Consider the following 25,659-nt stretch of genomic DNA (forward strand, 5'->3'; position numbering starts at 1 on the left):
TGAATTCTCACAATGATCTGCCAAAATTCGCCCCTCCTGTCGACATGTCAAAAATAATTATCCCTCTGACCATTTTCTACATGCCAAGAAATCTTTGCCCCCTCCCCTTTACATATGATAGAATTTAGATAAAACCAGAAATTATCTAATCATGTGATTCCCTTTCCATTATTTGGACGTTTCTTATAACGTTTCTACACCTTTTCAGTTCGCATTATCTATAATTGAAATGTACCCAAATATCTGTGCCGAAAATCGCTCCCTATGTCCACCTTCTGTGGAAGATTTAGCTAAAAAGTCTTCTATATGGAACAGCAACCTACCGCCAATGTCGAAAAATTCTTTTTAAACCATTGTTTTTTTAATCGACATAACAGGAAATGTTCAAAAAGCGAAAGGGGCATCTTTAAACGGCACCCAATTGTGCTACTAATTCGCGGTAATTGGCAACCCTATATGGCACCCTTGCATGGAATATTCAATACAAAAGTAGGTCTGTAAACATGGTAAACCCTCTGTAGTAGTAATTCAGGCACACTTGTGAAAAAAATTCCTCACTAAATTATACATCTATACTTGGAAGACATTCAAAATAGTAAAATTGTTCGTAATAGCTCATACTAGTGAGACAGCGTATAAGTATTAAAGTGACTAAAAGACCCAAGGAAAAGCTCTCAGAACTTGATGTTTATGGTACAATGAGCAATGCCAGGTGGGTTTGAATAATAATAATAATAATAATATTCGGCAATATGTTCAACTTTAGCACGACTGCATGTAAGGCATAATACATGTGCATTAATTGTCTGGAGTTGTTCAGTCATCGCACTGGAACGCTGTATAATAAGGATTTGAAGCGTAACCAAATTGAACAGAAAGAATAGCGGTTTTGTGTGACTTTGATTTTGATGATTCCTTTATTAGCCTTGTTTATACTCCCACACACGAACTATGACGAATACGGTTGCCTTCCCAAGCGAAAAAGTAGTATTTACACTTAATTATTAACAGATATACTGCATTTTAAAACAGGTTAATCGGGGAGTTTCCACACGAAGTAATACTGTGCATTGAGCTATTCCATTTAAGATTCACACTCCCCCCGTGGAAGATTTTTGAAATATCTTCCACGGGGGAGTGTGAATTGCAAATGGAATGAACACATTAGCAGCTCCATTTTTAACTCAGCGTCCCTTTGTGGAAGATTCAGGCTGAATCTTTCTCAAAGGGTGTATGAAATACAAATAGAGCTGCCTAATATTTTCATTCTATTTGAAATTCACACTCGCCTTGTGGAAGGTATTTCCAAAATCTTCCGCGGGGTTGGTGTGGATTAAATGGAACAGCCAATTGTATTTCAACTTTGACCAGAATGGGATATTCCAGTCAATCCATACACCCCTATGGAAGACCCAGGGAGTGTGAATATCAAATGGGGTTACCTGTAAATCAACGTACTACGTTTGAAATCTAGACTCCCTGTGTGAGTGATTAAGGTCGTGTCTTTTAGGGGGTGTATGGAATTCAACTGGAATAGCCATTGATTCAAAAACACATGCTTTTCCAGTATAAAAAAAACCCAGTATCTCCAACAATTATGTTGAATGTGTATTTATTTAATTTTACACTACGGGGCTACGGGCAATTATTGAGTAAATACACCTCAAAAAGTTAGGGTCTTATAAGTTGAGTCAGATTTTAGCACCCAAAACCATTACAACTCAATTTCAGATGTTTTAGAAATTGTTTAAGGGAATATCATCGAAGGTAGTCATAAAAGATGAAAAAAAAATGGTGAAGACCAAAATTTAGAGATAAAAACCATAAATATTACACCCTTGACCAAATTCGTATCTCGGCTATAAGTACCAAAAACTCAACGTCAACTTGTCCCTAACATGCCCTTATTTGTGATTTGATAACAAATTTGCACCAAAACATACGAGATCATTTTTCTCAATTTGAAGAAGGTAGCTGCTGAACAGACACAAATGCTCTCGCGCCATCTGCAACTGGTATGGATTCCGAAACTCAAAAATCAGTCTGTCCAGGTCTGTCGAGACTCGAAGTGTTCCGGGTTTGCGAGAATGCTCAAAAGGCGGCATGATAGGAAGTGAACATAGTCATGAATTGAACAAAAGTTTTTATAGCTTATTTCTATAACATGATTGAATCCTGAAATGTTTGGAAATGGGGGAAATGACATGAAATAATGAAACTGTCATATTATAATAGATGTTATCCGTGTTCTATAAGCTGCATATCCTACCAGCGACTCCTATACCTTGTTTAGGACTTTCAAAAGAAGTGCCTGCATGTGCAACCATGACTATTTCAAAATAGCCCGCCAAAGTCATGCAGGTAACTCAGAGGTCGTGCATTGAATTAGTTTGAATGATGAATACTACGGGAACCAGCGCCTTTTGTTAGAAGTCACGCATGAGTAAAGTGGATAACCTCTATAGCTGACATAATAAATCGATCGCAATAATCATATGCAGAAGCCAGAAGCTCAGTTCAATACAGAGGCTAGAAAAACTATTCCAACGAGCTAAAACGGTTGTCCAAAACATCCACGATATTTGCGCGCCAAAATTGTGTTGTTGTTTAGAATGTAAGAAAGAACTTTAACAAAAGACTGGCCTAAGGTCGTTTGTGCATATCTACAAATCTCAATTACCAGGAAACATTTTCATTGACCATTCTTATAATACAGGTTGGAATACGGGTTGAAATATCCACGAACTTTTAAATAGTTTTGAACTTGATATGCTGTGTTCGATGGAAATCAACCTGGTAATGTAATCGAATATAAACTTCCTGTCAAGAACAAAACATGAAAGAAAGTAATAGATGGGTATTGAATGACTGCTATATTTTTGGAAATCGCGCTAAAATGACCCGTATAAAATAACATTGCATTTAGTCGTACAACACCAGGCAAAGAATTTTTCCCCGGAGGAAATCCCATTCTACATGTTCTAAGCGATTATATCGATATAAAAGTATCAGAATTTAAGCCAACTGGAGTAATGATTGCGATTTATATTATAGTTCTTTTATGATCACACGGGTGCCTACCTCTGTGTTAGTGTAATACGGAGGTAGTGCAAGGTCATCTTTTAACATAGATACTTGTCCACACAGTCCCTTCCCACTGAGCTTAACGCTAAAGTATACCATTGCGAGAGCTAACACTGACTGATCGCTTAGTCATGTTAGTGGTAACTCGCTACCACAAATATTTCTATGTGGTAAATTCTTTGTGTTTAATTAAATCATGTGTCTCAAAGCTGCCGCACGCGTTAGTAAAATCGTGCGCGTAGTCCTCTTTGAAAATCAAGAAATTCATTTTTTATCTCTTTCTTATTTTTTTTTAACAAAAAGGCGAAAATAAATCTCAAAATTCATATTCGATCATAAGTTTCAGATTTTTTTGTTGCAAATTTTGGGACACGAAAACAATAAAAGAGTAAAATAGTAGTGTTATAGTAGTGACTTTATTTGTCTACTATTCCAACATTTGCAACATTGGATAATTTTGGCACAAAATTCTTGTCCGAAATCCTGTACTGACACATAAAAAATAAACATTAAAACAAATATAATAAAAACCCGCATTCTATTTGGTTTTCAGACGGGCACCACCATGCACTAAGCTACCTCAGAGGTAGCTTTGTGTTTGTGTCTACTAAGGCTTGTTTAGACGGGCTTAGCTTAGAGGTAGCGCCCGTCTGAAAAAGTATTGCATTAACAAACACGAAGATTAACACAAAGAATTTACCACAGATAAATCTCTGTGGTAGCGAGCTACCCTAAGCGATCAGTCAGTGTGCTCTCGCAATGGTATACTTTAGCGTTAAGCTCAGTGGGAAGGGACTGTGTGAACAAGTATCTGTGTTAAAGGATGACCTTGCACTACCTCCGTATTACACTAACACAGAAGTAGGCACCCGTGTTTATAGGTGCCAATATGTTACTCTCAGTATGTCTTTGTAACATTACAAGTAGGACAGTAAAGAGCTGCAAGGTGGCAATAATTCGTGGCATGCTTCATACTATTTCTATTCGCTTAAAAATTAACCAATAAGATTATTGGCGCTGGATTTGGCTATAGAACGGCCACTTTCTCCTTTCAAAATATTGTATTTTTGATGATATGAGAACAAAACTAAGAAAAATAGCCGAACATAATTTGGATAGGTCTAACACGATGGAATCATGGATGTGAACATGATGTTAGTTAGTGTCTTTATCGCTTGCTTTATCTCAAAGACTTGTTTGCCCCTATTCAAACAAATTATTCGTTTAAAGCCGCATTCAATTTTGTGGACATGAAAATTTGAACTTGTAGCTTTTGCATTATTCATTGTGAGGATATGCGGTGCTGTAGACGGTGGTACACAACGTCTGCAAACAATGAAAGAAGACTCCACATATTTATATAATATTGTTTTATTGTTAGTTTACTAAAATTCCATATAAAACAGTCGTATAATTCTAAAATATTCTATGGTTTCGTTATTTAACAAGGTTTGCAATTTCAATATTACTAGCTAATACTTCACAAAAGATGCAAAATGGGTCATGAACAAATGAAAAATAAGTGATTTGTTTAAAATATACATTTCGAAAATATAGATGGTTTATGTAATATCGGCCCCCATCTGCAATAGCTGCCAGATGTCATGTGTTTACAATATACTATGCAGATGTCCATAGGGCAGCTATTGTAGATAGAGCCTTCTTGTGCTAAATCCTGTGTGTGTAGTCTATAATTGAAGACTGAATTAAAAAGACTAGTTTGCGTATGACGTCATGTCAATTCCAAGCCAAAAAAGCTGTACTGCGCAGGTCAGCAACCAATCACACCGCATCTTTGCCCTGACGTCAGACGCAATCTAGTCTTTAATTCGGTCTTCAATTAAAGGCTACCCATTGAAATGATTTTTATTCACACACAGACAGCCTCGTTAATACAAGTCACGTGACAACAATACATGACAACTGAACATTGCTAAATGGGTATACTTTTAAATCACCTCAGTAAAATGCAAAAATATGATATGTTCGGCATCGGGACCCCTGGGTTCGGTACTCAATCAAAAGGTACCACATCACTATACATGCAATCACGATCAAGAGAACCCCAGGTTAACTTCATTTTTAATTGGCTAATTTTCAGGTAAAAATCAGAAATCTGAATTAAACTTGTCAAGAGGAATTTCCCAAACTCCTCTGCGAATCCTGGATTCGCACATCGTCACTGCGAATCTTGATTTTCGCAGTTTTAATTTGCGCATCGACATGATACGTCATCAGGGTAAAATAGCAAAGGCTTTTGGGATTGTCCGATAATTCCAGGAATTCCAGACGTAAGCTTGGAATTATAGCAAATCATTTAGAACTTCCTCTATACCGGGTGTGTTTCTATTTTCTGAAGAGCCAATTTTCATGAAGATGATTAATATCACTCTACTTTCATTACAATGCATTTTGGGTAAGATAATAAAGTATACCAGAAAATACCCATCATTAGCAATCTTTTCGTTAATTGGTTCATTTTATATATTATCAGCACCATATCCTAGTCTACCACCTTATCATTGGCGGAGAAAAATCTGTCAATTCCCTTCATATGATACATAAATAACCTCATAAACACATGTATGTTTGCCTTAGCTAATCTTGACACGCCACCTCAACCCTTCCTGATTCTTTTAATGCTACTTGTGTGGTTCACAAACTTATCATTCATAAGGTAGAGTTTATTGTGTCAAATTAACCTCTTCCTAATTATTTTTCTTACGACTTCAGATAAAAAAAGGTATCAATTCCATTTTTCTTTCAACATGTCATTAGGTTAGAAGTGCCTTAAACAATATGTCATATTTCACTGCCTTGTTTATGCAAATTGATGGTAATAACTCATTTTGTCAAACCTGTAGCATACCTCATGCATGTGTTACACTGGCAACATTAGATAACCAAATGCCTCAGACGAATGTCACTTAGTACGAACTATACATTGGTTCGCCTCAAGTTCGGGAGTGACGTTGGTGCGTATTTCGCAGGTCGCAGTATCGAAGAAGGCGCGCATGTTAAGTTATTAATTGCACGGAGAGCCTACACGCATATGTACTATGGCGGTTTGTCGGCATACTTGCAGCGCCACAGCGAAAAAGCAATGACCTCAAAACCGAACTTCATGTGACCCAAACTCATTTACCCATCCGTTCCTGTGGTCACCTCAGCGGCAGATTAAACTTCAGGCGAAACTCAAGTTGGGAAGTAAAATGCATATTGTGTTTAAGGCAGAGGTATAGTAATGCCAAGGACGCAATTCCAAACAGTAATGTTCAATATACGGTATATATGTCAAACATATAGTATAACATATACATACAGTATGTACAACCAACTATGCATCGGCAGTACATTGCACAATTGTTTTACATACTATCCCGCCAAAATTCGACTGCTCGGTGCCAGAAGTGGGTATGTGCAATAGCTACACATGGTTGCTATTGCACTTACCCATTTTTGGCACTGAGCAGTCCAATTACATTTAAATAGTAAAGACGTAGCAAAATAGCACTTCTATAAAACACCATGTTGTATAAACTACATTACTGTACATATCACCAATATTATTTTTACATTGTACATCAAAGAAATAAATATACATCTTTTTTGTATTATAGTAAAAACATGTTTTACATACAATAAAAAAATATTAAAAACATACATTATTTTGAAAGACTTTTTTCATTTTCTCTAAGCTTTAAAAACGGAATCGTGCTCGATGAGCATTAGATATATAAACAACCAGGGAAGAGCTACTGGTTTAACATCACTGAGGTATTCTTTAATCCGCATGTCAGAGGAAGCTCTATGCAAATTTGGGCAACTTTCGCAACTAGAACGTGATTTGATGTAAAGCCAAAGTAACGCAGCCGTTATAGGCATACCTTCAAAACAATCGTATTCGCAATATTTTAACACAGAAAGTACCCCATCACGTCCAATGTCGTTCAATATTAATAACACAGTAGTATTTTTATAGGAAAAAACACAAAATTAAGTTGCACTTACAGCGATCAATGGTTATTAAAAAGAAGCATTGTGGCACATAGCATGTAAAACCCGTGATGTAATCATCTACGCGCTGAATTCAAATCAATGCAATTTACTGCAACTTTCAAATTTTCTTTGAAAATGGGCGAATGGGTTTCAAAATCAGCATACGAGTAGTACATAAACTACCTTTCTTTCTGTGTTAAAATATTGTTAATACGAATAATAGTTCTGAAGCTATTAGCGTATTTGCAATGGCTGCGTTACTTTTGTGAAGTCTTTATAATGACATATATTATGTCGTATAATGAAAGACAGAGATAAACCAATCACGATGCGCATTTGCCCTGACGTCAGACGCGAACTAGCCTTTTTGATCTCTGTCTTTCATTATAGGAAGCATCCATTATACTTTCTACGACGTATATGCTGCATTATCTGCTCCCTTGTCAGCCGAATATTTCACACCATGCGAGTCTGTCTTCTCTTTGTTCCCACCCATTGTTGTTCCATGATTAAGATGGACTTCCCAAGCCTCGTCGCGGAATTTTTGTAGAGCTGGTCCCCAGGTACCGCGGGGTTTCGACATTGTCTGTAGCCGCTGTAATAATGAAAGGGAAGAAACAACGCATCAGTAAAACGACAGTTTTCCATTGTGATAGTGATTTTAACGGGAGCTTATTTTGTTTGATGTATTCGAAGTAAGGGACCGTTCACAAACACTTGTTAGGAGGGCCTGATGCAAAAGGGGGCCTGAAATTTTTTGACCCACCTAAAGGGGGCCTGAAAAAATGACAAATTTTCCTGGGAAAATTGAGTTTATATGCTTTTCTATGGGGTTGACCCATAATTTTCATGTCAAAAAGGGGGGCCCTGAAATTTTTTGAGGTCGGTGAAGGGGGGGGGGGGCCCGAAAATGTTTCGTGATGAAATTGTTTTGCATCAGGCCCCCCTAACAAGTGTTTGTGAACGGTCCCTAGGTGCTTTTAATTATGTATGTTATGAAATCAGGCCCATGATATTTACACCATTTTACCAAAAAATATTCTCAATGCTCTCGCTAGATTTAACGTGTCAAGCCTGAATTTCAGGCAACAAAATAACATTTCATACCAAAATTGAGTAACAAAATACGCCATAATAAATTTAGCTACACGTTATGTTTCTACCTCTCGGAGGCCCATCGCCCAAACATTCCTCCAAGATAAGTTGCTCCAGTGGCTTGAATTCTAATATCGAATCACAGTGGTCCATAGTGGTCCATTGAACAGTGGTCCTGGTAACTTACTTCTTTTGCACTTCCGGATGATCTAAGAAATTCAAACACCATAACAACAGGTATCCATATAATAACGCTAATGGTAAGCATCCAACCAATAGCCTGGGCCCATGGTGGGTATTCCCCATTGTAGGATGGTTCGCTCCAGTTGGCCCAATTGAAGATTATCACAAACTATATGAACAAGAAACGAAAAAAGATACACCAGTGTGAGAACAACGTCAACAATGTCTTGGGACCATCTGTAATTTTGGTGGGCTTTTGGCTAGGAGGAGGGAGGGATTGTATAGACCACTTGGCATGTGACGTCATTGCCCGGCAGTATGCGCGCGCATTATGCCCATTTCCATTGTTCTTTGCCCTGCAGTGTGCGTACGCATCGTAGTCTGCTAAGGGCACGTGCATTTTTAATCGCCCGCCACATTTCATATAGTACAGGAAAGCCATTGAACAGTGTAGCGGCTCGTTCGAGCATATCGATAGACGAGTGACGAGTCCCTCGCCTTTGTTGATAAACAGTCTGTACTACATTGGATGACAAGTAAAACTAAGGCACTAGTGCATATTTTTGCCATGACTTTCGCGACCACCACAAAGTCTTAGCCACAAGCTCTTGATCGCGACTAATTATCTGCTTGGCTGCTATAGGCATACCACTGCAGTACTTCGCACTTAAACATTTGGATTACTGGTTGAGTCAGCTATTATAATGACTAGCGGGATAGCACTTGGGGTATCTCGCGTGCTATCAGCGACTACAAAGAATATTTATTGACCTAATTAGATCGAGTGCTTCCTCGTGAGAGTATTTGTTAATGCATTTCGTGACCGCTGCAATTGAACTTAGAGACCGCTACACTGTAGTGGCCAAACCTTGTGGCCACCATCAAAGTTAGTGGCCGAATTATGCAGTGCTGCCAAAGTGACTAGACGGTGACAATTATTGAGCTATGATTGTTAAATGAGGGTTATTGAACTTGGTGATTGAGAAAAGATGCTGATACTCACAGTTAGTAACCCAGGAGTTACAAGACACCATAGGAATGGCCACCAATAGAATCCAACGAAATCCACCCAAGGATCACCAATCATCGTCCTGATGTCATTCATAAATCTCCTGACTCCATAAATATAACTGAGACCAATACACTCCATAATGGCAAATAGGAGCAGCGAGAAGCTGGTAGAATAGCTGTCAATGAGCGACGCCCAGTATGGACCAGTCTGAAAGAAACAAACGCTAATTTAATCCCTGAGAACTTGTGTCTTTCTTACAGCGTTTCTGATTGGGCAATTACGAGATATGTTCATGTGAGTGACCAATTAAAATGCAGTTAAATCACATAAGCCCTACCACCATTCTTACCATGTTGCTGATTGGTACAATCTGATTCAAGTATTCTAATGACCTATACTTTAATTCAATCGAACTTTTGCATTGGGCTATTGTATTTAAAATCCACACTCCCCCTGTAGAAGATTTTGGAAGTGGAATGAACACATTAGGCAGCTCCATTTGAGAAAGATTCAACCTGAATCTTCCACAGAGGGAGAGCGAGTTTCAAATTGAGTTCCTTAATGTGCTAATTCCATTTGAAATTCATACCCCCCCTAGAAGACTTTTCTTAAATATTCTACAGGGGTATGTCAAAGTGTAAATGGAATAGCTCATGCATTCTACCGCGGGTGTACTTGAATTAATTCTGGCCTGGACTCTCACAAGTGGGTATACACTATATAGCCTCTTCTGGTCCTGCTAGGGATATCAAATTCGCCTCTTATAGTCTCCAAAGGGTGTCGAATTATTTGATTCCATGCCCACGTATCTTATTTTTGGGAGTCCCCCCCGGACATTCTACTTACTCTTGTAACGCAGGTGAAGCCAAGCAGATAACCAACACAGCAGACGACACCAAGGACATATGTCTTTTTCTTTCTCAGTTGTGGAAACTCATCGATGATAGCAGTGACAACAGTCTCTATGATGGCAAACTGTACGATTCAAACATTAATATCATTTAGGTGCTGTATTTAATCATGTTAATAGGGATTTATCAGGTGTCCCGTCAGGTGTATGGAGTACTGAAATGAATTATTGAAGCCTAGTGTGAAAAATATGTCGTAAATATCAACATTTCTCCACCAGTTATCTAGAAGAAAATCCTAGCATAAAGTAGAGTTTTTAGACAATCCAGCATAAAGAAGTTATTCAGACAATCCAACCATAAGCTGGATAGGTTTGTACTAAATTGTGGACAATCCTATCATTAAGTAGACAAGTTAACGCGGCTGTGTACTCTAGCCATTGTTTCTTTCTCAAAATTGAGTTTTTATGATATGTTTGTACCTTGTTATGTTTTTTATAAATACAAGGAATGAAAATCCAGATTTGTAAACTCCAACTGCAATATTTTAAGGATTTTATTTCACTATTCCACTCGTGTTTGAAATTGAAAAGGAAAGAAAATCTTTGTTGTACCAGCAAGGTACACGCGCGCAACAACTCATCGCGTTGCCTATCGCGCAATTTGTTAACGCACAAATACGCGACGCATACGCGACGCTTATCTGTATGCGCGGCGCATCTTATGGAAACACCACGGAAGCACTGATTTCACAAAAACCTAGTGGTCAAATGGCTCCGTTTCAGCTGATAAAATGTGGGTTTTTTCAAGTTCTTTCCCCCGATTTAAATATCAAGTTATGAATGGATTTTGCTCAAACTTCTCAAGGGGCTGTGGATTTACCCGATGTTCATGTAATATAAGTTTCAAAAACAAAAACTGTCGCATTCTCCTGTGAGATTCGATGAAAGTGCAAAATGTGACCACTTTAAACTTCAACGGCCATTATTTCAATGTTCATTTTCTCGGTAAAATGACGATTTAGGTACACGATAACTCAATAAATACAGCATCTATAGGTAAGCAAATATGATCATCGTAAAAAGCATGATCGACTCAAGAAACGGTTTTCTCATTTTTTTATATTTTGGTCTATTTCCGATTTTGGGCATCATTTTGTGCAAATAGGCGTTTTTGAATTTTAAAATTCATTTTGATGCCTTATATGGTCAATATCTCAAAAAATAAGGCCAATATCAAAAAATAAAAAACCGTTTTTGGAATGGAGCCTCAAGATTGAGCTAAAAACAAAATAAAATATTTTGGAAAGAGTGTTTTTTGTTATGATGTACCTAACAAATATTGCCAAAAACTCACTTTTTGTGATTTTCTTCAAAATTGTTGTTTTTACCCCAAATCTGTATTTATATTAAGATTTATTGATGTCTTGCCTTCATAAAATGTATACTTTTATATGTTTTGCGCGAATAATTACAAAGTTATTGCACTTTTACTACATGCATGTCTGAGAGTACACAGCCACCTTAAGTTGTTTAGACAATGAATATCGCTATAGTGCAGTCAGTCCAATCAGGACTTGCCATGCTTCCACATAAACATAGAAAAGTTCTTTTAAAACGGATTGACAGAGGTAGATTGATTGATATAGATTGATATATTTCATTGATTGATTGATTGATTGATCGAAATACCTGACTGTCGAGACCCAGGGTGATGAGCATAAGGAAGAACAGGATGGCCCATAGTGTTGACACAGGCATCAGGGCAACTGCTTCTGGGTAGGCAACGAAAGCTAGGCCGAAACCTGGTGAGAAAAAGGACAAATCAATCGTCATTGTGATTTATTTGCTTACTTCTTTAATTTTTGCTTTATTTTATTAATTCTTTATTTACTTGTTCATGTTCTTTGTTTACATGATTATTTTGATTTGCATCTATGCTTTATAGTGTTTTATTTTCGTTTCCTTTCTTTGTTAACTGATTGTTTTGCTTCATAGTTTTTTTTAATTGTGTCTTGCTGGATTTGCATTATCTTCTTTTGTCAATGAATAACATTGCTTTTTTACAGAGATATTTCGAGGGTTTTGCAAAAACAGTCTTACTTGCAATGGCTGCCTTATAGACATTTTGCAATTTCTGCATTCTATATTGTACTTCATGTGTATCTTTGTATCGAGGCACACCGGTTTCGTCGTGCTATACTCACCGCCTTTAGCAACCTCCTGCACAGGCACCCCCAACTCATGAGACATGAAACCAACGATTGAGAAGATAGCAAAGCCTGCGAAGAAACTAGTCGCACAATTCGCCAACGCCACGAATAATGAATCTCTGCAAGGTGAACCACAGTGGAAAGGGTAAATATTAATGCCGAGGATATAAATGGGCTATTGAAACAATACATACCGTATGGAAGAAATTACCTTAAAGCCATATTATAACATTTTCATACAAAATAGATTAGCATTTCTTCAAATTGCTATAAAATGTTAGCTTTTACTGTCAGATATTTTCCCTTTTATTTTTGAGCCGAACAACTAAGGCAGAGCAAAGAAATGGGAATTTACTACCAGCGCCGATGTCGCGTCGGTCGTGTTATGGTACAATCCTTTGTTGTGTAGATCACCGTCCCGCACGCCGTGTACGTACTGTGTTATGAACATCGTGTACATGTGTTCGACTAATAATTCCATCGTAATAATAAAACAATTGAAGATCACAATTGAAGATCTTGCTCACAACTTAGACCAAAAGCACCAAACTGACCTCCAAATATTAGATTTCCAGAAAGCATTCGATGTTGTACCCCACCAGAGGCTGTTGCAGAAGTTAGATTTTTATGGAGTGCGCGGCAGCCTCCTGGCATGGATTAACAAATGGTTGACAACAAGAACGCAAAGAGTTGTGTTGGACGGTGAAACATCGGACCCAGCAAATGTTAAATCAGGAGTTCCTCAAGGAACGGTATTGGGCCCTTTAATGTTCCTCCTATATATTAATGATATTGCAGACCACATCGATAGTTTAACAAAAATACGATTGTTCGCTGACGACTGTCTTCTATACAGAGTCATTCACACATCTCAAGATACAGATATTCTGCAGAAGGACTTGACATTTCTTTGTAATTGGGCTGAAAATGCCAAATGCGGTTCAATACAGCTAAATGTAAGACACTCAGAATCACAACCAAGAAAAATCCCCTCATTAGTGCATATACGATGTGTAATGATGAACTGGAATATGTCTCTCACCATCCCTACCTTGGAGTAAACATTTCGCATAATTTAAAATGGAGCATTCACATTAACAACATCATAGCTAAGGTAAACAAAGCTCTCTGGTTCTTGCGTAGAAATCTTTGGAGATGTCCGCAGAAGGTAAAGGAACAGCTATACTTCATGCTTGTAAGACCTCATCTAGAATATGCCTGTGCTGTATGGGACCCTTTTACATCATCGGATATCCATCGTCTTGAGATGATACAGCACAGAGCAGCGCGCTTTGTCACAAAGAACTACAACAGAACAGAGGGCTCCATGACACAAATCCTCAATAAATTGCAATGGCCTACACTGGAACAAAGACGGAAACAAGCCCGGCTTACCACTATGTTTAAAATACAACATGAATCGCTTGCAATTCCAAAACCAGACTACGTCCAACGTCAGGTTGATAACAACACTAGGCAATACCATCCAGCTAAATACAGAGTTATGAGAACCAGAATCAACAATTACAAATTCAGTTTTTGGCCACGTACAATAGTTCAATGGAATGATCTCTCACCAAACACTCTAGGCATCACCAATATTTCAGCTTTCAAAACAGCTTTAAGTAACAACTAATTTTTTTTTGGTAAGATTATAGTGTCTATATGTTTATGTGTTTTTCATTCAATGCCACCGTACTGTTTCTCAATTAGATATTGCTTCGGCAACGTTTTTGAGTATAAGATAGATGTAGAAAACGACGGTTCCTGCGTTTTATTCAAAATCTAGGATTTTGACAAAACTACAGCATCTAGAGTTTTGATTTTTGCAGGGTATGTTGCTTTAATAAAGTACAATATAATCGTGTAAAAAAAGAATTTTGAAAAATATTGAGTGCTTTCTCCTCAATATAATATGGTTTTAAAGCCTTTAAGGGTAGTGATATCTTGGATGTCCATCGCGTATAATACGCAACTGCCCTTACTATACGGAGTGCTAGTGGTTTAAAATGACTCATATTAAACATTAAAACCATTTTTTTTTCATTTCAAGTATTTTAGGTGAGATCTTTATCTACACACAGATATTGGAACTATGATCTAAATCTATGAATATAAATTTTCGAATCACACTTCTTTTAATTTATTTAATTGAATCAGAATTTTTCGTATTACGAGATAAGAAGTGAAAATAACTACTTACGTGTAACAATTGTTATGGAATTTGTTATAGGAAGCCAACGTTAGGAGACCACCCCAGGCTGCACTGAGGGAATAGAAAATCTGGGTTGTAGCATCCAACCAGACCTATGAATGTGAAATAAAAATATAGACCTTTTCAATGAAAACTTACAAGCACGTAAGTTTATTTGTGTGATTTGTGCATAGTGTCGAGTAACAGGTTACTATAAACCGTCCTTACATATAGCTAACACGTGCAGTTCTTTACTCGACTCGCTGAGCTGAGCGCGAGTAGCGAGCAAGGCAAAAACGCACAATGCATAGTATAACGCAAAGTGCATTATATCCAGTACTACTATAAACCGTCCTTACCTTATTTAACACGTGGGGTGTTTTACGTGACTCGCTAAGCGCGAGTAGCGATCAATGCAAAAAAAACGGCTTTTCACCGTGAAAATAACGGTAATGTCGCCCTCTGACTGTAGACAGAATAATATAGGGGACGCGGACGGTTTATAAATGGATGTGATTCGGTAGTATGCGGTAACCAATTACAATGGGCTATTCCATTTGAAATCTGCCATACCCCTGTATGACAAAAGTCTTCCACAGAGGGAATATGTTTTACTAATGGAACAGCAAAAACCATTCTGTTGCTGAATTTATACACAACATTACCCACAAATCATTCCAAGATCTGTGTTATCACCTAAGTTTCAGGATTTGAACAGTTCAATAATACCAAAATTGTAGCCAAAAGTTTCGACATAATTATTGACGCACTGATGGACTGGTTGACAGGCGTATTTTTTTTGGCCGACCACTCATGATGCCAAAAGTCTTTTCCTTCGGACGACCTAAAAACATAAATTGTATAATCTTACCCTTGGTTTTGCCAATGTTGACCATACTGGTGTAATGTAGAACTTGATACCTTCTTGATACCCTGGTAGAGTCACGCCACGAATAAGTAGAATAATTAACACCAAATACGGGAAAGTTGCTGTGACGTACACTACCTGCAATTGTCAAATGGATTATAAATACTATAGGGTCCACAAGTTATAAGTTCCCACCCCTCCCACTAAATACTTTTTAAAATAAATCGAAAAATATTTGACGAAATACAAACGTGTAAAGGGGTAAGGGTATAGCCTTATTTGTTTTACACATATGGACCAAATTATAGCGTCACACGTCATTGTGTTCAGTCACAATGGTTCATTATGTAAAAAAGAGACCGTTTTAAACAGTGTTAAAAGTTGCGCTTCCATTTGAGTCCATAGGAGTCAACTCTCAAACAATACAGTAGGCTAGGTCTATAATTCATGTATTTGTTAAAGGAAACCTGACTGCTATGGACTCAGGTGCAACTTTTAAAACGGTCTCTTTTCTTATACTTATACAATTAACCATTGTGACAGAATGTATGACGCTATAAATTGGTCCACATGTGTAAAACAATTAGGGCTATACATACCTTCTTATATTTTTACATTTCGTAAAGTAATTTTCGACTTAGGGGGAACTTATAAGTTGTGGACCCTATAAGATGTGCACCATTAGATTCTAGGGGAGGGGCAGCGAAGTTTTTTGAAAAATCAAAAAAATCGCCCCACTAATGAGTACAACAAAATTCCCTCACCCAACTCTATAAAGGTACATAATTACACTTAAAATTGGAAGAAGAAAAAACTTTCATGCCTCCCTTTTTGTGGCCCATAATTAGCTAATAGCTATCACTTAAAATGGATTAAAGAGTCCCCTAAATCCCACATTTCTATACAATCATAGTAAATAAAGATATGTAAGTGTTGGCACACAAAATGGGAAATCATATAGCTTGTTTGATGAACAAAACATATATATTAGACCAAAAATGTTTGGCTGCAAAGTCGTATAAACATGCGATTTTCGGTGAAAGTATCCCTGACCTAAGCATCACACAGAATAATTTTGTAACAGTAAAAATAAATATTGAGCTGCTCTGCACGTGAATATTACATTCCTCTGCTAAGGTCGTGAGTGAGTTTTGATTGGTTACAAAGAAATGAAAGAGGGATATTTAAATAATGTGTTGAGCCAATTGGAGATATGGTAGGAGAGTAGTCGGTAGGACAGAAGGGGATTTTGATAGGTTACTCAGATCAGGAATATGCTCAGATGATTGTATCAACCAATCAGAGGCACTGTAAGAAAGGTACCTTGCCAGATGATTTGATGCCTTTGATGAGACACCCGAAGACGATGAGCCAAGCGAATAGAAGGCATAGAGCTAGCTGCCACACTACTCCACCAGTCTCGTTCATGTTATCGGCTTGACGTAGAACACCATTCCTGTAATAAGGGCAAATTCAAAATTGAACTAGTTGGATTAATCATCCGTCATCAGAAGTGGAGTCCCTCAAGGATCTTTACTTGGGACCACGTTTGACTCCATCAGTCTCATTCATTCTGTCGGATTGACGCAGAACACCATTCCTGTAATAAGGGCAAATTCACAATTGAACTAGTTGGATTAATCATCCGTTTCTGAACTATCATAAGTGGAGTCCCTCAAGGATCTTTACTTTGGACCACGTTTGACTCATTCTGTCGGATTGACGCAGAACACCATTCCTGTAATTAGGGCAAATTCATCAAGGAAATTGAACTAGTTGGATTAATCATCCGTTTCTGAACTAACATAAGTGGAGTCCCTCAAGGATCTTTACTTGGGACCACGTTTGACTCCATCAGTCTCATTCATTCTGTGGGATTGACGCAGGACCCCATTCCTGTAATGATGGCAAATTCATCTAGAAAATTGAACTAGTGTGATTGCTCATCCGTTTCTGTACTTCCGGTATCATAAGTGGGGTCCCCCAAGGATCTTTACTTGGTACCACGTTTGACTCAATCAGTCTCATTCATTCTGTCGGATTGACGCAGAACACCATTCCTGTAATTAGGGCAAATTCATCAAGTAAATTGAACTAGTTGGATTCTCATTTGTTTCTGTACCACCATATCATAAGTAGGGTCTCTCAATGATCTTTACTTGGGACCAATTTGACTCCACCAATGTCATTGATGTTGACGGAGTTAACACTATTCCTGTAATAATGGCAAATTCATCCAAAAAGAAAATTGGATTAATCATTCGTTTCTATATTATGAAAAGTGGGGTTCCTTGACTTGGGACCATTTTTATGGCAAATTTAAGAGTTATTTCATTATTTCATTATTGATTAATTATTGTTACTGTGCTATCTTAAGTGGGGTTCCCCAAGGACCTTTACATGGGACCACTTTTTATTGCAAATAAAAAAGAAACACGCGTTTTCTTATCACTTACTCCCAGAACTCTTGACTGGGTCTTTGTCTAACTGAAGCAAATGGATCTGTATAATTATCAAGCCAAATTGTAGATTCTACTTGGAATATTGTCCACGTTCTACTGATATAAGTGGTGGGTCCCCCCCCCCCCCAGAATCTTTACTGTGGACCACTTTTTACAACAACAACCCAAAAAAACACGATCACTTACTCCCAGAACTGTAGAGTTGGTCTTTGTCTATACACAACAAATGCATCTGAATAGCCAGACATTATGTAGATTCCATTAGGAAGCTCGTTCAAGCTCTATCATAAGTGGGGTTCCCCAAGGATCTTTATATGGGGCCACTTTTCATGTGAAATAAAAAGTAACGTGCTTTTCACTTACTCCCAGAACTCCTGACTTGGTCTTTGTCTTCCTGAAAACAATGGATCTGTATAGTCAGATATATTGTAGATTCCATTAGGAAATTCGTTCAAGTTCTACTATTAAAAGTGGGGTTGTCCAAGGATCTTTACATTTTTCGTGGGAAATAAAAACAAAAGGACTTACTCCCAGAACTCCTGACTTGGTCTTTGTCTTCCTGAAAACAATGGATCTGTATAGTCGGATATATTGTACATTCCACCGGGGAGCTCTGTCACATTGTAATCCATCAACTCCTCGTCACTTAGATCACCCGCCGTCAAGTTTGCGCATGATCCGTTGTTTAGAATGATACCTTGTCCATACTCCATGTTTACACAATCGCTGTACAAGTCACTGCAATATATGGTGTTGTGGCTACGACCACATCCTACCCAGGGTAATTGACTGGTAAAAGATGAAAATAGGTAGTAGCAGGCGTACATAATGATGACATTGTAAGAGATACCAACGTAGAATGAGACTAACACCATGCCGTAACCAATACCTGAAAATTAAAAGGGTGAAAAATATCTGTATTAAGTCATCCAGCAAACGCATAAACGTTTTTAAAACGTTAAAAAACTTTTTGCTTTGGTTAAAACGTTTTAACAACACTAGCACTAAATGTCGTGAAAATATTTTACAGGAAAAAAAGTACAACAACATTGTTTAAATGTTGTCAAAATGTTATTATAAAAGTGACTAAGCATGTCTTGGGCGCCGATTCGACCAATTTAGCGCCCACTAGATCGATTCTGCGCCCAATCCAAGCGGTGAAAGTCATGATTTTCGCCCGCTTCCCGCGTATTTCAACATAAATAGTCATTTGAAAGACTGTTTTAAGACCAAAATTGTACTTATTAATTAAGTTTTCATGTGTTCCGCGCGCAAATGTTTCACTGAGGAGTAATTGGGGAGGCCGGCGCCATTCTGAATTTTTGACACGGGCGCCACCTCCTACGCCACTAACGATACGGTAATAATGATGCTTCGAAGTAGTCATCATGCCGTTTTGGTTGATGGCTAGTCGCTGCAATAGCTTGCCATTCATTTGGGATTGCATCGACCTCTAAATAGTGCTTCAAGTCTGATGAGATATCAGATGAATTCATCCTAACTGAAGGGCGTTTAATTTCATTTGTCAAAATGTATTAACACATAATAGGAAAATGTGACAATCTCGTGTGAAATTGCAATGCCCAAATTAATACCTTTGCTCCAAAATTAACCCAAATGTCATGAAGGTCAAGCAAATTGTTAACTAAATTTGCAAAAAGAAAATTATATTATAGGCTTATTGAGAATCTGTGCTTATAGCAAGGTATTTAACACATCTTCATGATGTCTAAGGGCTCACCATGTGATTTTCAGGGGACATGGGGAGTTTGGGTAGGGCGACATTTGCTTCAAAATGTTTGGGTTTTTTGTTGCTTTTTTTTTTTTTTTTTTTTTTTTTTTTTTTTTTTTTTGCTGTGATTTTTTTTTCAATTTTAACTCAGCAGTGTAATTGCATGGGTCCAAATAGTGGACGAAGTTTCCTTTTTTCTACTTCTTCAACAATCTCCCAACCATCATGGAAATAAGATGGAAGGTAATTTCTTCTATACACTTTAGGTCTGCCTATACCATTTTGGATGTTTCACTTATGTATGTCATACCATTTTTCATTTGATATTTTTCGTATGAATATTCATAGCAGGTTTAGGCCCTGTACTGGGACTATAATGTTTATTATACCTCTCGGCCACTGTGAATTCATTGACTGTAGAATTTAATAATATTGCATTCATATTTTATCATTATTATTATTATTCAAGTATTCAATAAGAGTCCAAACAAAGAGAGTAGTTTCTTTTCTTGTCGGACTTTACATACTCGTATAAAATAATCCCCCATAAAACACCACAGTTAAGCAGCCATGATAAGTGGTTTTCTTTCATTTTACCTTATTATTTCGGCTTAAAATTACCATTAAACCTTCCTGACAGACTATGACAGTGGCATTATAATTTTTTGCAAAAAATAACAATATTAAAAGTTAACCGAATCGTATTATTATGCATGGCTTTAAGATTGAGCTGATCATTGAAATCGGATAAGTTGTTTCAAGTTTTGTAGTATACTTCGCAGTTTAATAAGCTTTAATAACAAAAGCGTCGCAATTTGCCCGGGCAAATTTGACATAAGATTGTGTTCAAAAAAGGTTGAGAACCCAACAAATAAGTTTAACACCCTAACTCGACACACATTACGTGCTCACAACAAACTGTGACAGCTTCATGAAATTCTTAACCAAATAAACCATAGAAATATAGTGTATTTTTGGTTTTCCAGTCACGAGTGCCGATGATATCACATGGGTTGCATACCTTTCGATTTATGTGCAAAAACATTATTGGTTCGAATCTTCATGTTTTAAAACTTTTTTAGTCATCGTCTACCGTATGTTATCTCACTTGTTTGTATAAAATTGCCAAATGGCTCAAAGCCACCCAACTGACATTAAGGAGCCTTTCAATATTTCCCCTGGGACCCCCCGCGTACGCTTAAATTTGTCTGATTCCCCCTTGTTTTCTCCTCATGGTTCAAGTAAAAAAAAAATCAGATTCCCCTCAAAAAAATTCCCCAAAAATCGGATTTCCAACTTACCCACTCCAGTAATGACAGTCCCTAAATATTAAGAAAATAAATCTATGTCGAATAGTTTTGTATTCAAATCACAGTCTACAGATATCAAGATCAGAGACAACCAGTCGAAAGAGTATAGACTCTTTTAAATATCTTGGTGTTGTTTTTGATCAAAATCTGTCTTGGAATCACCATAATTTTATTAATCATGTTTCTAGTAATGTAAAAAACCATCATTGATTATTTTCTAACTCTTTATCGGCCCTCAAAGTATACTATTATAAGCCTCCTTGTAATAATAATCAGGCCCGTAGCCAGTGTGAGTAAGAGACTGCAACAAAAAGTCCATATAGAGGGCGAAGTCCACTTTTTGTGTGCAAGCGATTATTTTGGAGAAAAAGATCCACATTTTGCACATCAAGGGGCGTAAGGTGTGCACTGGTTGGTTGATACTCGGGTGTACTATAACCTACTTATCAAAAAACAAGAAAAGCTTTTAAAAGGGAGAGAATAGCCCGCTGTAGTCTTTTCACTCACCTCTAAACATTGGCACAGCCCTCCATGCTGTGATTGGTCCTTCGCTGCAGTACTGGCCAAAACTAACCTCCAGGAAAAAGATGGGTAGACCCGCCAGCGCCAACATAAGAAAATATGGAATAAGAAAAGCACCTGTAATAAATAAATAAATAAAATCATTAATTAATTGAATCACATACCAAGGTGCATTGTGAAAAAGTAAAGTATGATTATTAACATTAAATAACTACAAAATTGGTTACATATTATTTATTTAAATTATGAAACATGGAACTATTTTGGTTTGTTTATATACCGCTTTCAAGGAAGAAAAATAAAGACAGGAGTAAAGTAAAAAAAAACCACTCAGGTATGCATACAAACAAACAAACAAACAAACAGTAGAGGGAAAATGGGGGATTAAAACGGGTTCATCATTTTTCCTAGCAACTTGAAATATAAAATGTATTTGTTGTCGTTGTTGTCGTCGTCGTTGTTATTTATTGTTGTTGTTGTTATTATTATTATCATTATTATCATCATTATTATCATCATTATTATCATCATTATTATCATCATTATTATTATCATTATCATCATTATTATTAATAGTATTATTATGAATGGTATTTTTTAGTATGAAACAGTATATAGTATTATATAAGAGCAAATTATACTGTCAACCATACAAAGTATTGTACCCCTTGTAAGTATATTTGCCTGAACAACAGACATGTCAGCTGCTGCGATTGCTCTAGCACAGATATCTCTCCACATGTCGTGAATGATCCTTCTGATTTCCGTGAGCATTTCAATATCTGACGTTTTCAGTAGATCAGGCAAAGGTACTCCTGAACAAAGAGCTTTTAAATAGAATAGAGTCGCAATAGATTATATAATCTTTTGTTCGTTTGATGCCGATTAGAAGTTGCGACAGGCTATTCATAAAAGTGGTACCATTGTTTCGAATAAAGGGGTTCCGCCATTAAATTGGTCACTGATCCGGCATCATATTAACGCTCTACACAACAGGCGAGTATCAATAAGTGACCACACTACAGTCATGTGTAAGGGCAGTCATGTGTAAAGTGGTACCATTGTACTCACGTATCCCAAATGTGTGCTTGTGTGGGTCTGAAGTCTATAAGGAGGCTTTAGCTGTCGATGCAATAATCTTTACCACCCACCTGACGTTAGGCGTTTCATTAAAATAAATTGAATGCTCTTGCTGATCGATTACACATTAGAATGTATAAAGGCTGCCATGTCCAGTCCATTATATCTATATTACAATATAATGGTGATCGCTATACGTATACATGTAAGTATAAGTATAGGCCTATAAAGGTTGTTTTAAAGATATTTCCATTTAATTTTATGGCATAACTACACAATACCCACCACACCATGGGCACAGCCCCGAGCTGCTTCGAAGGGAATAGCCCCCTCAATTTGATATTTTCTTGTATTTTGACAAATAATCCCCCTATAGTCACATCATAATTTCTTTTACATTTTGTTTCTTGGACAAATGTCTTCAACGAAGCGCCATCTATCTAGTAGTTGGACAAATAATCCCCTACAGTCACGACATGGCTTTTTGGATTCTGGTATTTGGACAAATAATTTCAGACAGAGAGGGCGTGTTGATTGAAAACAGCCCGACGGTGTTGGTCGGCGTAGACGCAGTGTTTTTTAACGAAGCGCCATCTATCTAGTAGTTGGACAAATAATCCCCCTACAGTCACGTCTTAATGTCTTGTATTCTGGTAACTGGACAAATAACCGAACACACTTGTACACAGAGAGGGCGATTTAGCCATAAGGTATTATTCGGCGTTGACGCAGTTGAAAACTCATTATTTGAGTAGTCCAAGGTTCCGCACCATGGGCCATTAACCAAGTGCGTCCATGTCCAAATAGGATATGCACGCAATTCTTGGTTTTATGTTGGCGCAGTCGGCGCAGACGTAGTTCTGAATTCGATAGAGGGCTTAGGTCTTGGTTTTATGTTGGCGCAGTCGGCGTAGACGTAGTTCTGAATTCGATATGGGGCTTTGAAAACAGCATGCTTCTTAACAGGACATAGACACACTTGCGTGTAGGTTTTGACCTCGCCGCGCGCAGTCGGCGTGGACATAGTTGAGAATTCGCAATGTTCCGTAATTAATGGACACACTTGTGTGTAGGTATAGACCTCATAGTTGAGAACTCGCAGCTGTTCCTTACTGCCAAAATTTATGCCTATTTTTGCATTTTTCTTAAAAATTATAGCGCATTGGGGACAAGTAAGATATGTATATTATAGGGGCAATGACTACAACTACTGCGCTATAAATTTTGTTTCAGCACAGATAACAGTTGTGGGGTTACAGTCAAAAATGAGGGAAAACCAATATTTGATCAATAAATCAATAACTACTTGCTTTAAGTTGCTGAATTTTCAGTACAGTAGTTGTAGTCCTTGCCCTATAATATACATATCTTACTTGTCACCAATGTGCTATAATTTTTGAGAAAAATGCAAAAATAGGCATAAAATTGGGCAGGGGTGTAGTACCCCCTTAAACACAATGCACGACTAAACATAATGTATGAGGGAATGCCTCGTTCTAACAAGAAAGCCAGACTGCGCGTTGGGACGAGAGACCTTATTTTTTGTAATATATTTAGAATCAATCGTATCAAATTTTTAGTTTAGTTGTTAAAACCATAGAGTCTCAATCAGTCTCATTAATTTTTATCTATTTTGCTGTTTGTTGGTATAAGAACATGTGTAATAGTGCAATGCATCGCAACAAGACCAAACTCATATAATTTGGATTCTATAGTATTATATTTTAGAATTCAGTTTATTCCAAAGCCATAAATTCGCGGGAGAATTGTCCCAATTTTAACGTGATAAAATGGACTTTACAATCCATACCCGATGACCCCCCCTTTTTTTTTTTTTTTAAGTTGCGGCTACCCAATGAACCCCTTTCTTTGGTTGCGGCTACCCATAACCCCATTTTTTTCTATAATAGCATCATCAAAATGCAACTAAAAATGCCGAAACTGTCCAATTTTGCTTCATTTTTTCCAAATTATGCCGAAAGTTTCAAAATTTTGCAACATTTTTTCACAATTTTCGACCCGATGACCCTTTCTTTCAATCTTATACTCGATGACCCCCTTTTTTATTTTGTTTGTACCCAATGACCCCCTTAGTTTTAAAAATAACGCTTTGTACCCGATAGGCCCCTACTTCGCGACTCCGGTAGGCACATACCCGTCACTTCCAAAGTTGAGTGCCCCCCTGTCCCCGAGGTCCAAGTTGGATATGGTATACAAATGTGACTCAAAGACAGTACAGAGATATACACAATTATTGTTAAATTCTTGATGGTTTATTGATAGTAATAACAAAATATACTTACAAAATTGGATGCAAATATAAGTGAGATGATTGTAGTCATACAGTTATATCAAGATTAGAATGTACACGAATTTGTTTGCCTTATTAAGAAATACAGAAAGGTGTACAATAGAGTTGATAATAGTAATCATGGCTATGTGTCATTCATGTTAACTGTGTTTTCTTTTGAAAATATGCAAGCTTCATAAGCATGTAATTGAAGATTCCGCATGTTTTGAAGGTGATAATGATACTTTTTGATAATTTTGGCTATGGAGCACGGGCCCAAATTGGGGAGGATGTATTGCACGTCCCACGGCTGGTACCAGAGGATGAATTAAGCACTTCCCAGCAAGTCTTGCGGTTAGCATAGCTGTGGGGTGAACATGACACCACTGCCCGCCCACTGCATACACACGTACACGTGCATGGTTCAATTTGAATTTGGACAGATATATTTACAATAAAAACACCTTCAAAAAGTTGGTCGATTTCACATTTTATGTTATCTTATCTACAGAAGGTGTGATTTATCCTTCATGCATACATCACTTTACATCTGAAATCGACCAAGTAATAATGACACACGGGCAATTCTTAAACAACATCTTTTGCACAGAGTTCAATGGGATTTGAAAAATATAGTGGCAGTTGAAACTCTAGTGATAGTCTCCTCCGCAGCCAGTTTGGTTACGCTCCCTCCACACAAACAGTCTGCCAATGGCCACTTATAACGCCGTTTCTGATTGGCTACACGTAAGTAGCCGTAGAGCTGTA

At 37.4% G+C, this 25,659-nt stretch overlaps 1 protein-coding gene across 1 annotated transcript in view; it reads right to left on the reverse strand.

Annotated features, from left to right (window-relative positions):
* Positions 1 to 6,270: 6,270 nt before the first annotated feature.
* The window catches only part of LOC140139876 (sodium- and chloride-dependent neutral and basic amino acid transporter B(0+)-like), a 36,330-nt gene continuing 16,941 nt past the window's right edge, over positions 6,271 to 25,659 (reverse strand). Inside the window, exons 3-13 of the mRNA XM_072161638.1 lie at positions 21,507 to 21,638; positions 18,486 to 18,846; positions 16,819 to 16,951; positions 15,499 to 15,633; positions 14,637 to 14,740; positions 12,428 to 12,552; positions 11,913 to 12,025; positions 10,220 to 10,348; positions 9,365 to 9,580; positions 8,366 to 8,530; positions 6,271 to 7,678 (exon numbers count right to left, since the gene is read on the reverse strand). Coding sequence (XP_072017739.1) covers positions 7,493 to 7,678; positions 8,366 to 8,530; positions 9,365 to 9,580; positions 10,220 to 10,348; positions 11,913 to 12,025; positions 12,428 to 12,552; positions 14,637 to 14,740; positions 15,499 to 15,633; positions 16,819 to 16,951; positions 18,486 to 18,846; positions 21,507 to 21,638 — 1,799 coding nt within the window. The 3' untranslated portion in view covers positions 6,271 to 7,492. The remainder of the gene's footprint in view (positions 7,679 to 8,365; positions 8,531 to 9,364; positions 9,581 to 10,219; positions 10,349 to 11,912; positions 12,026 to 12,427; positions 12,553 to 14,636; positions 14,741 to 15,498; positions 15,634 to 16,818; positions 16,952 to 18,485; positions 18,847 to 21,506; positions 21,639 to 25,659) is intronic.

The sequence above is a fragment of the Amphiura filiformis genome, chromosome 18 (genome assembly GCF_039555335.1).
Source record: "Amphiura filiformis chromosome 18, Afil_fr2py, whole genome shotgun sequence".
Taxonomy (NCBI): Eukaryota; Metazoa; Echinodermata; class Ophiuroidea; order Amphilepidida; family Amphiuridae; genus Amphiura; species Amphiura filiformis.